This window comes from Lagopus muta, chromosome 1 (assembly GCF_023343835.1).
Source record: "Lagopus muta isolate bLagMut1 chromosome 1, bLagMut1 primary, whole genome shotgun sequence".
NCBI classification, from domain to species: domain Eukaryota; kingdom Metazoa; phylum Chordata; class Aves; order Galliformes; family Phasianidae; genus Lagopus; species Lagopus muta.
In genome coordinates this window covers 169,492,806-169,505,448 of record NC_064433.1, presented here as the reverse complement: position 1 = coordinate 169,505,448, position 12,643 = coordinate 169,492,806, and the positions used below count along the sequence as shown (strand labels likewise).

General features: G+C 38.6%; 1 protein-coding gene across 1 annotated transcript in view; it reads left to right on the top strand.

Moving 5' to 3' along the window:
* FREM2 (FRAS1 related extracellular matrix 2) overlaps positions 1–12,643 on the top strand; it is a 129,721-nt gene that overhangs the window by 102,716 nt on the left and 14,362 nt on the right. The window contains exons 16-18 of the mRNA XM_048934420.1: positions 592–923; positions 9,981–10,173; positions 12,442–12,546. Coding sequence (XP_048790377.1) covers positions 592–923; positions 9,981–10,173; positions 12,442–12,546 — 630 coding nt within the window. The remainder of the gene's footprint in view (positions 1–591; positions 924–9,980; positions 10,174–12,441; positions 12,547–12,643) is intronic.

Here is a 12,643-nt window from a genome sequence, read left to right as displayed (position 1 = left end):
TATGACAAAAGCAGCTTGGGAGTCGAGAAAAGTTGTACAACTTGCTGTCATTTGAGCTATTTTATCAGTCATGTTATTTTAAATAGTCAAAATCGTTGTGTTATCTTTTAACACATGAAACCAGAGAAAAATGCCATGAATGTAATACAAATGCACTTTGCAGTAAGATGCATAAGATGCTGTATAACTTCACAGTCTTTGATGTGAAGACTATTCCCAGATTAATTGCATAGTTGACATAAATTGGGCTAGACTTACACTTAATAAAATTCCTTTGAATGCACAGTTATAACAAGGAATACTTAACTTTTTTTTTTAAAACATATGAAGCAGCTTAATTGCTACATGCTTCTGAAAACTTAACAAAAATTTGAATTGAAAAATACATTACAGCTTTAGAAATATCATAGTACAAAGACAGACAAGGCATATCATCTTTCTTTGAACTCTCAAGTACATTCATTACTGTAAGTTCCAAGTATAGAAGCACTTCATAATATGCTTGGTTTTCGAGAGTTTTTTGCCAAGTTAAGCAACTCAGAGCACTGAAATTTAGTGACAGTGATATCATTATTTTACCTTTTTTTTTAGGCATGCTGCCTGTTATTTCTACAAGAGAGCTCTCCAATTTTGAGCTGACACTTAGCCCTGATGGAACTAGAGTTGGAAACCATAAGTGCTCCAACCTGCTGGATTACACAGAAGTGAAGACCCACCACGGTTTCTTGACTGATGCTACCAAAAATGCGAATGTGATTGGAGAGACCATTCCCTACCAATACAGTCCAGGAATCAGAGGCTTCAATACCTTACGATTCTACCGAAATCTGAATCTGGAAGCCTGTTTATGGGAGTTTGTTAGCTATTATGACATGTCCGAGCTTCTCACAGATTGTGGAGGCACCATTGGGACAGATGGACAGGTACCAAACTACAACTTGATATTTTTACTATATTATTTAAATTGAAAACTTCCCATGAAATGTATTTCTAACTACACTAATATATCTATTTATCCATTAATAGTTTTAAAAGTATTCCTTTTTTTATTATTATTTAGCAAAATACAGACTTCTGCTAAGGACAGTATATTCCCTAAAGCTATCAGTGTGTCAGTTAAACACTAATAGGCTGTATATGAAATCCTTGTCCAACTGAAATTAAGTGAGTGACTGAACTTGAATTAAATTTGCTATAATTTTCACTCAATGAAATACCTACCCAATTTTTAGCAAGCCACTTTAGTCTTTACTTAGAATGGGAGCCTTTTAGAGGATTACTATCCTATTACTGTTAGCACATGGGTAGTGCTAGACTGTTAGTCATTTTGTATCTTAAAGTTAAGAAGAACTGTGAAGTCTTCCTGCATAATGGACTGCATTGTACTATCACCTGCTTGGCATTGCTCATCTTTTGCTCACAGTGTAACAGGACCCACCAGTGCAGACAGCACAGTGGTCTCACATTGCCCAGCACAAAATTCCTTGGTTGTGAAGCAAAGAGAAGCTGTCAGTGTGGCTGAAGAACAGAGCTGAGAAAGTGGTTTGGAGATTATAAACAAGGAAATCGGAGAGATCTTCAAATGTCCTTTGGAAAATGGTTTCTAGAAATCCATAATAGTGTGGGAGCAAAAAGAGTGCAACGTTTCTTCTGCTGCAACAACAGCAAAGTTAATCATTCGGTCTTCCTTGTGCAATTACTACACAAGCCTATCTGCTCCCACTCAGATTCTGGAGAACAAAAGCTGTAGCCAGGAACATCAATCCCTTATGACACAGATATGTCCCTTTAGGGATAATACAGAAGGACTGGAAATGCAGTGCCTTGTTTCACAGAAGTCCATGCTCAGCACAAAGCTGTATGGTAAGCCAGCTCACTTTCCTGGCTCACTGGCATTGCCTCTGAACTACTGTGAAAAGGATAAGGCCTCTGTGAAATGGCCAGAACTGTTCTGCTTTTTAACAGGTATTCATCTAGGAACCATCAGCTTATCCACCCTCACAGAGTCTTAGGTTTATATGCACAGAGTCTTCATCATTTGAGTGCTCCGTTGTCTCTCCTGGTTCCTTGTCTGTTGCAGAGACCAGTTCAAGGTATCTGCTTTGATGCTGGAAGCTCACTGTTTGTGCATCTGCTTGGAGTTGCCCCTCCACAAAGAGCAGATCCTCCTACAGGTACATTCCACTGTAGCCATGAACCTGTCAGAGGGAAGGGGAAGGCATGAAAGTGTGGGATGTAAGCCTTTCACATTCCCACATGATAAAAATGACAGCAATCTTCTCTGTTCCTAGAATGATCTCATTGCTTCACCTCATTGTTCCTTTTACTTTCTCTTTATGCTCCAGAACATGTACAGCATGCAGACATATATTCTTATTTCCCAAACTGCACAATCACAGGTACAAAAAGCTGAATAGCAGCTGTCAGACAATGCTGTCACCTATTTCTCCCATAGTGAAAAGGAAGATATGATTTGAATTCTCTCCATACTTAATACTCCAGTATCCTATAGAGAAAAGGCTGAACAGTCGGTTTAGCCAAATGTCTAAATAAGTCTTATATATGTATGGATGGATATAAACAGAGAAAAAAATAACAATCCTTCCTTCATTTTAGAGAACCTATGTGTTTCTTTGTGGAGGACATGCATAAATGATAATTGGGCTTAGGAAGAAAGCCATTCTTTAAGCTTCAGAAGCGTTATGTATTTTAGATCAGATCTCTCATTTAAAAGCAGAGAGGGACAAACATGAGCTGCAGAGCCATGAAACTGCAGCTGATGTCAGCCCTTAGCGCTCTGTAGGGTGTGGCTAAAAGGCTACAGTGGTAAGTGAAATATCAAGCTGAATTACTTCTAGCAGGAAAGCATTTCGCCGCAGCCGGTATGCGCTTCACTGCTCTCCCTGTTCCCCCTACCTCCATTTAATTCTTCTCCAAGTTCGGTCTTTATCTTCACATGACCCCCCCCAGCTGAGAGGGGAGGCAGTCAGTGCCCTATCTCTGTGGTTGTCACCATTGTTGTCTTTTTCTCCTTCGGTGAGCAATTAATAATCCTTCTCTGTGAGAGGGAAGCTGGCAGCTATGGTTTTCACCATGTTTTTTTTAGCACACAAAGGAAGCTTAATTTCCATCATACATACTGAACCGATGAAGAAATTAAATTCTCTTACCATATCCTGCTACCACTATAAATTTGCTAGCTTGAATTTACCAGTTGGTAGATCTTTAAGCTCAAAATTCTGCTTTTCAGTTCTTGTTCTCCAGCACTTCTATATGATCAAAGGTAGCACTCATGATTCAGACAGAGATATTCCATAAAAACGGCTGGCAATATGTGATGTGGACCTTCACTTATGTAAGCTCCTCTAATGGGAGGGGAAGAAGATGAACTTCAGGAAGCAAAGTGTGAGGTGGGAAACCTGCAGCTGGTGTCGTTCTTCTGGCAGCACTCCTGGTGTTTGCCGCAGACTGCAGCTGTCTTTGCCAGTTCCCATGAACTCATGAACTGTCATAATACATACAGGGAAGGTTTTAGTTTTCTTTCTTTTCTTTTCTTTTTCTTTTTTGTCCTTGAGGCCTTCTCCTTGTGACCCATTCTCTTTTGCAATTACTCTGTGCATGAGCAAACCCTGTGTGAGATAGATGCGGCCCTTCTTTCAGAATATAGCTTGACGCTTTGTTCCTGGGGTCTGCCCATATTCACCATATCTGAAAAATCAAGCATCTGTGTATCTATTATGGATTAAGGAATGCATATTTATAAATAAAAGTCTGCTCTTTAAATTGAACTTATTCGTTTGGATTATAGCTGTGTTCTGGTCGAAATTAAGGTCATTTATCTTTTGCACATCTTCCCTTCATAATCTGAAATTCAAGGTCTTTGTTTGGATCTATTGAGGATGTAAAAACGTGGAGCTCCTCTATGTAAGTTGTCTTTGTGTATCTTCAGGAAATTATTAGAGATTGGACCTTACTTCATGAGGGCACTGTGAGAGTAAAGCACTAAAGATATCTCAGGTCCTCAAGACACAGATGCTAAAGCAATGCCAGATTTCCTTGAAAGGAAATTAAAAAATGAAACAGTGAAAACCAAGCAACTATCCTGTAATAAAGCATATGTTGAAGGACTGGCCTACTCTTATTTAATGGAGTGTGAAGTATCATTTGATCTCACTTCCTGCCATTACAATTATTTGCTGTAAGCAGGCAGTTTGGCATCCAAAGGCTTCTGCGTGTTTCAGGCCAAGTACTTATGTGTGGATTTTGCTTTTACTTGTTCCTGACCACTGCCAGACTTGGCCTAAGAACACAAGGAAATTACCATTCCGATTTTATTAGCAACTAGTTAAGCAAGTCTTTGACTGAAACAAAGAGGTGAAAAACATACACTAAAATATTTGTACATGCAGATTAATGCCTTGAAACTACTGTAATTGAGTACAGCTGAAGACTTTGTTTTGCTTTCCGACAAAAAACAGTTTGTTCTGACTTAAATTGAGAATGTTTCTCTTCCAGTATGTTCAGTTCACGTTTATGTTGCATATGGCACTGAGATGCTTGGAAATCCCATATGAAAGCAAATCTTAAAATCACTAATATACTGCCTCAGCTTATGTGAGGCTGCTTGCAGAGATTTTTAGCATTGCATGGAAACAGTGTATTTCCAGCTTTAATAGTTTTAGCTTTACAAAAATCATTTGTAAGGGGAAAAGCCAGCTTTTCTGAAATTCTCACTAGAAGCTGTAAAATGCAGATGGCCAGAAGTGTCTATTTTCAGATTTTATATTCATGTCAGCCACCACAATCAATTTAAGAAAACCTGCAGTTTGTATTTCCTTGAAAGAAGCTAACAAGCCATCAAGTTGTTTTCTTTTTTTTTCCCTCCCGCTGTAAACCCTATCTATTGCAAAAAAAAAAAAACAACAAAAATCTATTCCAAAGTTAATGCACCAGCAGTGCAACAAAGCCAGAGGTTAAACATTTCAAGGAGCTGGCATTTTGGTGTTGTATTGCATTCTCCTTTCCATTCAGGCTTTTTTAAACAAGGCTGCTTTGCATTTCACCTGTGACCTACCTGGCTGTTTGCCTTCTTGGGGCCAAATCTGAGCTTTGCCATATATTTATTGTGTAAACATTGAGTTGACAACATTGTTGTGTGACTCAAATTTGCAGACATAGCAAGTAAATGCAATAGGAAGCCAGGATTAGGATAGATTGGAGGACAAAAATACAGTTCTCATGAAAAGTTCGGTTCATTAGGATAATCAATATAAAATATGAAACTGTAATTTCTAATTTCTAATTTTGACCTTGCCAGTACTGACAGCACATGCCCGTGCTCACAGACACACACACACACTCTCTTACTGCTACTGATCACATCCCAAAGCTATAACATCATTTTCCTGGACAAAGTTCTGTTCTTTGGAATGAAAGCCAAATAAATAAAATTCAGTATAATGCAGGACAGAGTCCATGCCCCATAACCTTAACTGAAAATGATTTGCTCACTTGTTACATGACAGGTGCTCAAATTAATTATGGTTTTTTTTTTTCTTAATGAAGTTTGACAGTTTGCATCAGAAAGGGGAACAAAAGAAGAACACCTATAGAAATTCTTAAATGGGAATTGTCTGTGACAATTTATCTTGCAAAGAACATGTATAAATCTCTACATCTCATATTGGTATTCAGGATAAATCATGTTCTTCTCTCAGACAAAGACATTTTTAGATGAGCTACTTGAATGATTTTTTAGCTATCTGAATGACTTTTTTCAGATAGTGATCGTAAGATTGTTCCCTTCTTGGAACAATTTTTGTCCTCTGCCTTCTCAGGCATTGGCACAGGATGAGAGACACAGTTTTCCCAATTCAGCTCAGATGTGGCCGTTTCTGTGCTAGTATCACAAGGCTGGCTGAAAGTCACATCCACTTTTTATTGTATAAAACTAATGTTAGTGAAATTTAGTGAAATGTTAGTTTGCCCATACAACTTCTACAATCTTCTGTTCACAGGCTGTGTAGATACACAGTGCACCTGTTCTGTCTCTCCATAGCAGTTCAGCTGATCCTACACTTACACAGCTCTGAGTTACCATTTCGGTTTCATCAGTGTCACACTGAGATAAAATATGAACAGCTGGCTACTCTCAATAGGCTTTGCAGGAAAATAAAGATAACCCAATGGAAAGAATGCTTTCTCGTGGTAAGAGAGTTGGAGAAGTGGGGCTTCTCCATCTGCATGACACATTCCATCATTTCATTTGTTGGGGGGCTCCTCTTACTCTGACAATTTTCCTCTGCAGTTAATTTCCTCTTTTTGTTTTGTTTTATTTTCTTATATCAAAAAGGTCCCCTGTGTTTTAGTTTGAGTGTCTTGAGTTTTTTCTGTGCTGTCCACTGAAGAGTAATTTTCCCCCTGCAGCTGTTTATTTTTTAGTAAGAAATGAGTTGGCTTTATAATCTACAAGTTGCTGTTAGCATAAGAAAGCTATTTATTCAATAACTTTGGCTACCAGTATTATAGGTTTTCCTCCATACCTACTGTCCAGTGAGTGCCTCAGGAGGGATTTGTGTACATAACAACTCGATGAGATGGTTTAGGAAGAACTTCTTCCTCTCCCTGTGTCCAGCAAATCACACTGAAGGCAGTCATGCTGATGGAAGCACAGTTTCATAGGTAGATGAATAAATTCCCATGCCGGAGCAAGTAGCCTTGCTGCCCAAGCATCATATGTGGGTTTTACTAGAAGAGAAGAATCTGCTAAATTCTAGGATGAATTTTCTGACACTTTAGTTTCAGACTTTTCTGCAGAGCAGTAGCAAGATATGGCAAAGGAGCAGCATTTCAGACAGACTTTCTCCAGAGTAGATCCTACTGAATCACAGAATCACAGAATGGCCAGGGTTGGAAGAGACCTCAAGGATGATGAATCTTCAACCCCCCTGCCACAGGCAGGGACACCAACCTCCCCATTTAATACTAGACCAGGCTGCCCAGGGCCCCATCCAATCTGGCCTTGAACACCTCCAGGGACAGGGCATCCACAACCTCTCTGGGCAGCCTGTGCCAGCTCCTCACCACTCTCTCTGTACTTCTGGATTTCCCACCAATACAAGTGAGCTGAGCTCACCAGTGCCATGCTTACACAGAATGGAGGCAAGAGTAGCCTAAAGTGTGGCTTACAAACCCCATTCATAGATTTCTCTGTGTACAAGGTACATGAACAGTGAATGGTACCTAATACTGGATAACCAAGAATAACTTTGAGAGAAGCCTTTTTTCGCTTGTGGCATAAGACTGAACTAGAAGAGCTTTGCAGATCACTCTGTCCAGGTCATTCCTGTCAGCAACCTTAATGCTATATAATGTAGTTCCAACCTGGTAAACTTTATCTAAAAACTAATAGGATTTCATGGCGTCACTATTCTTGTGAGGGTTAGAAATCCTCCTGATTTCTAGGCTGTATTTGTCATGGCCATCTTATGCCCATTTGTTCTCATGTCAGCACCATCTTTCATCATCCTCAGTAGTTCTTCTCTACTATTCATCTCCTGATGTGTATAGGTGGAATTATTTCCTCACAGCTTATGTTGAACAACTCTAAACAACCCGGCTATTCTAGTTGCTTCTCATAAAATATTTTGATTTCTTTTCTACAGTCTACAATGCAAATTAGGCTTTTTCAAGCATGGATGATCAAAGCTGTTCCAGATAAGCTCTCACTAGTGCTCTGAATAATGGCATGCATGCTTCTAATTTCCACTCCATTCCTCAGTTTATCTTAGGCACATATCACATGGAGGGGATACGAAGGTCATAGTTATGATGTGATCAACTCACATACCGAGTTTTTTTCTCCGCTATTCTTTCTAACCAGTGTCTTTAATTTCAGCCAGAAATCCCCATCACTGGTTTCTATTACCTTATGCTTTATAGTATAAAATTTCATCTCAGTTCTATTTAGTCCTCAAGGTCATTAAACGCTCTGTGGGATACTCCAGTCCTCCTCACTAAGCATTATGGATGCATCTTTTCAAGAGGACAACAATGTATCAACTCTTCTCACTTCCCATAAGCAAACTGAATTTTAGATATTTTGCTTTGATGTCCAATTTTTATTGTACAACATGCAGATGTGGGGCAAAAACACAGAGTAAAGGTAACCTAGTTTTGCTGGGAGGACTTTTCAGTAGTGATACATTTTCTATGTGAGCAAATGTATTTAGTTAGCTCTTGATATCCTTCCAGAAAATGGCAAATATTCAGTGTTACTCCTGAATTAAAGGCATAGTAAGATATGTTGTAGATTTGCATTATAGCTTTATCTTTCTTGATAAAAATGAGCATTCAGTGTTGTTATTTGGAATAATTTAACAAATCCATGCCTGAAATAGTTGCTTGAATGTCCATGACAGTATCCTAAAGGTAATATTGCATCTGTTTTTGTAAAATAAATAGGACTGAAGGCTAGTGTTGCTGTCCAACTTCAGTTTGTCATCCACACATACACAGAATAAAAGTATTCTATTTTTTTGTTTCAAGTAGAACATCTTGATTGTGTTTACATATAAGAAAGAATAATTAATATAAAATCATCTATGTGTGTACTGGCTCATGCTATCTGCCAGACTTTACTGCATGCTGCCGTGTGTGTTTCCAGACTCTCTAGGCCTACATACTAGCACATCTTATGGAATGATGCTAACATTTTAAGTGGAAGGTGTTAAGTAACATAGTGTGTAGATCAAGAAGTGTCATGCATAAAATTAAGCTGTTGCAACTATGAATATTTGCCATAATTAACACCTGAACTATTTCAGAGTATTTGGTCAGCTCAGGCAGTAAATTTGTCATTTCATAATATCACTGAAACTTTTGTCTGGCATTTGGAAAAGTAAAGCAGCTGTAAGGCAGTGGATGTTCAATCTCTTCACATGCCTCTGGGGGAACTCAGAAACAGTTTGGTTTTTACACAGTTTATAATGTTCTTTGAATGCTTTCTTTAATAGCGAAAAACACTCTTCAAAGGCCTATAAGGGAACCACTCAGGGGAAATGTTCAGATGCACAAATGTCAGTTAGGCACACTTTCTGCTGGAAGTGAGTGGGAGTTCAACACCATTTATGCTTTTGAAATTTTTCTCCTTGGGAGATGATCTCAATGCCTTTCCTTCTTTGTCTTTGTGAGACAATCCATCATTTTCTACAAGGATCTGTATTGCACATTTTTAATTAGAGAGATGTGAAGACACTTCAGAAAAGGATTCTTAAATCACGTAAGAGCTGTGTTAAGAGCTAACAGTTTACTGACACTGTTTCTGCCTTTTTTTATCAAAATGTATAGAGAGAATTTTTAATTCTCTGGTTGATAATAATGCTACTGTTTTGTACAATATATGCATAGAGGATCTACTGTTAAATCTGTGTCAAACTGCACATCATTTTCAGTTCTTTGTGTGAGTGACAATATGATTTATGTGTTTGCATGCAGTATGCCAGCCAGCATCTCTGCACAAAGGAGGAAATAATTCGAGAGCTGAGTGAGTGCAGTCTAACAACTCAGACTTGCAATGACCTCTGAGCAAGTTCAGGGTCTTCCAGTAGATCTTGCAGGAGAGCAACGTAAGAATGTAAGCAAAAGAGTTAGTTATGGGAAAGGACAGAGCAAACGCAGGAGGATACTTGAAGATTTTCTAAAGTCTTTGTGATATTCATGTACTTAAAAAGCCCAAACAAAAAGGATGAGTCAAAATTTAGATGTTTGTGTGTCAGAATTCGTACTCCGTTTAAGATACAAAGATACAAAGATACAAAGATAACTTGAGCTTCAATGAAAAATAATTCAGGTACAATTTTTAATTCAAGTGGTCTTTTTTTTTTTTTTTTTTTTTTTCTTTCTTTTTTGCATTAGAATTGCCTGTGCAGTGCTGTTCTTCCTCACCTCTAACCTCAAGAAATCATTTTTCTTTTTGCCAGGTTCTCAACCTAGTACAATCCTATGTCACACTGAGGGTCCCTCTGTATGTCTCCTATGTTTTCCACTCTCCGGTGGGAGTAGGAGGTTGGCAGCACTTTGATCTGCAGTCTGAGCTCCGGCTGACTTTTGTGTATGACACTGCCATCCTGTGGAAGGACGGCATCGGGAGTCCACCAGAGGCAGAGCTCCAAGGTGGGATTCTGATTTCTTTTCATCAAAATCATTCTGTTACCAAGAGTGTAATTTGTACTTCACTATTGGTTGCAAGCTGTTTGTTTTTTGCCCAGCACTTGAAATTCTCTGCTGTGTTGCTTATGAAAGCCACATTAAGTTGATATCAATTCTTTTCCTGCAAGGAAAAACAACTGCCTCTTTGTGTTTCTAGTACACAAAATTAACACATTTATTTCTACTCAGGGCCTCAACATTTACCGTGTCTTTGTATTCTGTTACCACACACTATATTTGAGTATTAATGAGAAAAATTGAAACTTTGTTGTCAATATTTTTCTGGCTCTGAGCATACAATTGCAGAATGTTTTTGATATTTTGAAAACATTAATTATGAAACATTGAAAAAGAAGAGAAATACATAATGGATATAACAACCTGTCTTATCCGTTAGACTACTGAATTGTAAAAGTAAAGCATTATTTAAATGTGATACATACTGCTGATAAATATTTGTGACTGCAATTAGTCAGCAGGTCAAACTTTATCATTAGATATTTTGTCTCTGCAAAAAGTGAATTTATTTTAAAAAACATGCAGATATCTGCAAAAGATTAAAATGCATAGTTGTGCATATGTACTGCTTTGTTCTTCATGTGCAGATTTACTTAGCGGCGCCCAGAATTAAGCTTCAGGTGTTCATTATCTGTTCCAACCTAAGGTAGGATACAGGCACCAGCTATAATTACATATGTGCACTCACACAATGTCAGCAATCCAGTGTGAAGCTGAAGCTATTCTTTTTTTTTGTTTGTTTTTTGGCAAACTCTATGTCTAAACTGCAGATGTCATTGCTATGCAAATTTCTGTCCTCATAGTAAGAGGAGGCAATGAGGAATGGCAAGGGCAATCTGCAGTGCATGAAGAATGAAGCACATGCCAGGCACTGCCTAAAGAACAAGCCACATGCCACAAATCATGTGATGTATTTGTCACCACTTAAAAGCCAGATCTAATCCATAGTTTTAGCAACTATGTGATGTGTCTGTGCCACCACTTTCATTCCTTTGGTGCTTTAAATTTTTATTTATATGTCTAAAAAGCTGATGTTCAGGGCTATGGAGGTAATGAACATTGGCAGCTCCCTTTGAACACAGAAGCATAGAACATAATGAACACAGGAGTAGTGGAGGGCAGACACCCAATGGATTCCAGTCTGATTTGAGCAGCTACTGAGAGTTATTGCTTCTCACTATGTGTTTTTCTGGGCAGGAAGGAGTTAACTACTTCTCACTTTATTTCTATACCTCTGGATGCATTTATTTCCTCTACAGAAATTCTGTGTAAAGCCACAATTCATGTATACATACAGGTATACATTTATATATATTTCTAATGTATAAATTAATGTATTTGGTACAAATGATTTTGTGCATATTTTGTGATATGTGTTCATGTTGGCAAACATGTTACGTTTCTGACACATTATCTTAGGTTTCTGGCCTGTTTTCTTCTTGCCACTAGCAAACAGGAGGCTGTTACACCACTGGCTCTCGATAAGTGAGCACTGTAGAAATGCCCAAACTCTGAAGCTTTGCAGAATACTGGAGTAAAGGGGATTTGAATTCAAGCAACAGAAATAAACCACTTCTGACATATAAACAAGACCTTGTAACCTGAGATTAGGGAACATTACGCTCATGTTTTGGGTTGAATTCATTCCAGAAATCTCCAGCAATGCAAACCCTGTCAGAACAAGTTTCACAGATTCATCTGTCCACCAGTACCACGGAAGACACAACTGCTGCTGCCACAGTGGCAGTGCGTGCTGCTTTGGCACTATGGACAGAGAGGCCCTGATAAAGAGGACACAGGTTTTATTGACAGAAGTCAGTTCGAATACCTGGTGAAACCAAAAGTATTCTTCCTTCTCCAGAACCCACTGACCCTGACTATGTTGTTCCTGAATACACATGCTGCCTATGCTGTGAATTTTTCTCAGTCTACTGGAACCTCTGTGTGGGCATAGCAACATATGTAAGCCTATGAATTTGCAGGGAATTAAGAATTTCTTTATGTATTTTGGAAAACATTGTGAAACTCTAGCTCTAGTCCCACTATGTAAATTCATGTTTAAAAAGACTCTTAAATGAGCCTAAAAGATACCATCAGGCCCCTTCCCAAACAGCCGATGAGGCAAGAGAGAATAAAAAGAGTGGAGCTGCTGAAGTGTGATTTGTATGTCATCTGCAATTGGAATGGTATTTATGGATTGGCTTCTGCTGACAGGTTCTCTGTACCCAACCAGCATGCGTATTAGTGAAGAGGGGCGCCTGGTTGTCAACTTCAAGACTGAAGCACGGTTTCACGGTCTGTTTGTCATGTCCCACCTTGGTAAGCTTAATCTGCAGTTTAGCAGTTCTGTAAAAATACAGACACACCTCCCAAATTTCATATTTTTCATTCTTAATCTTGCTGCTGACATCTGGTG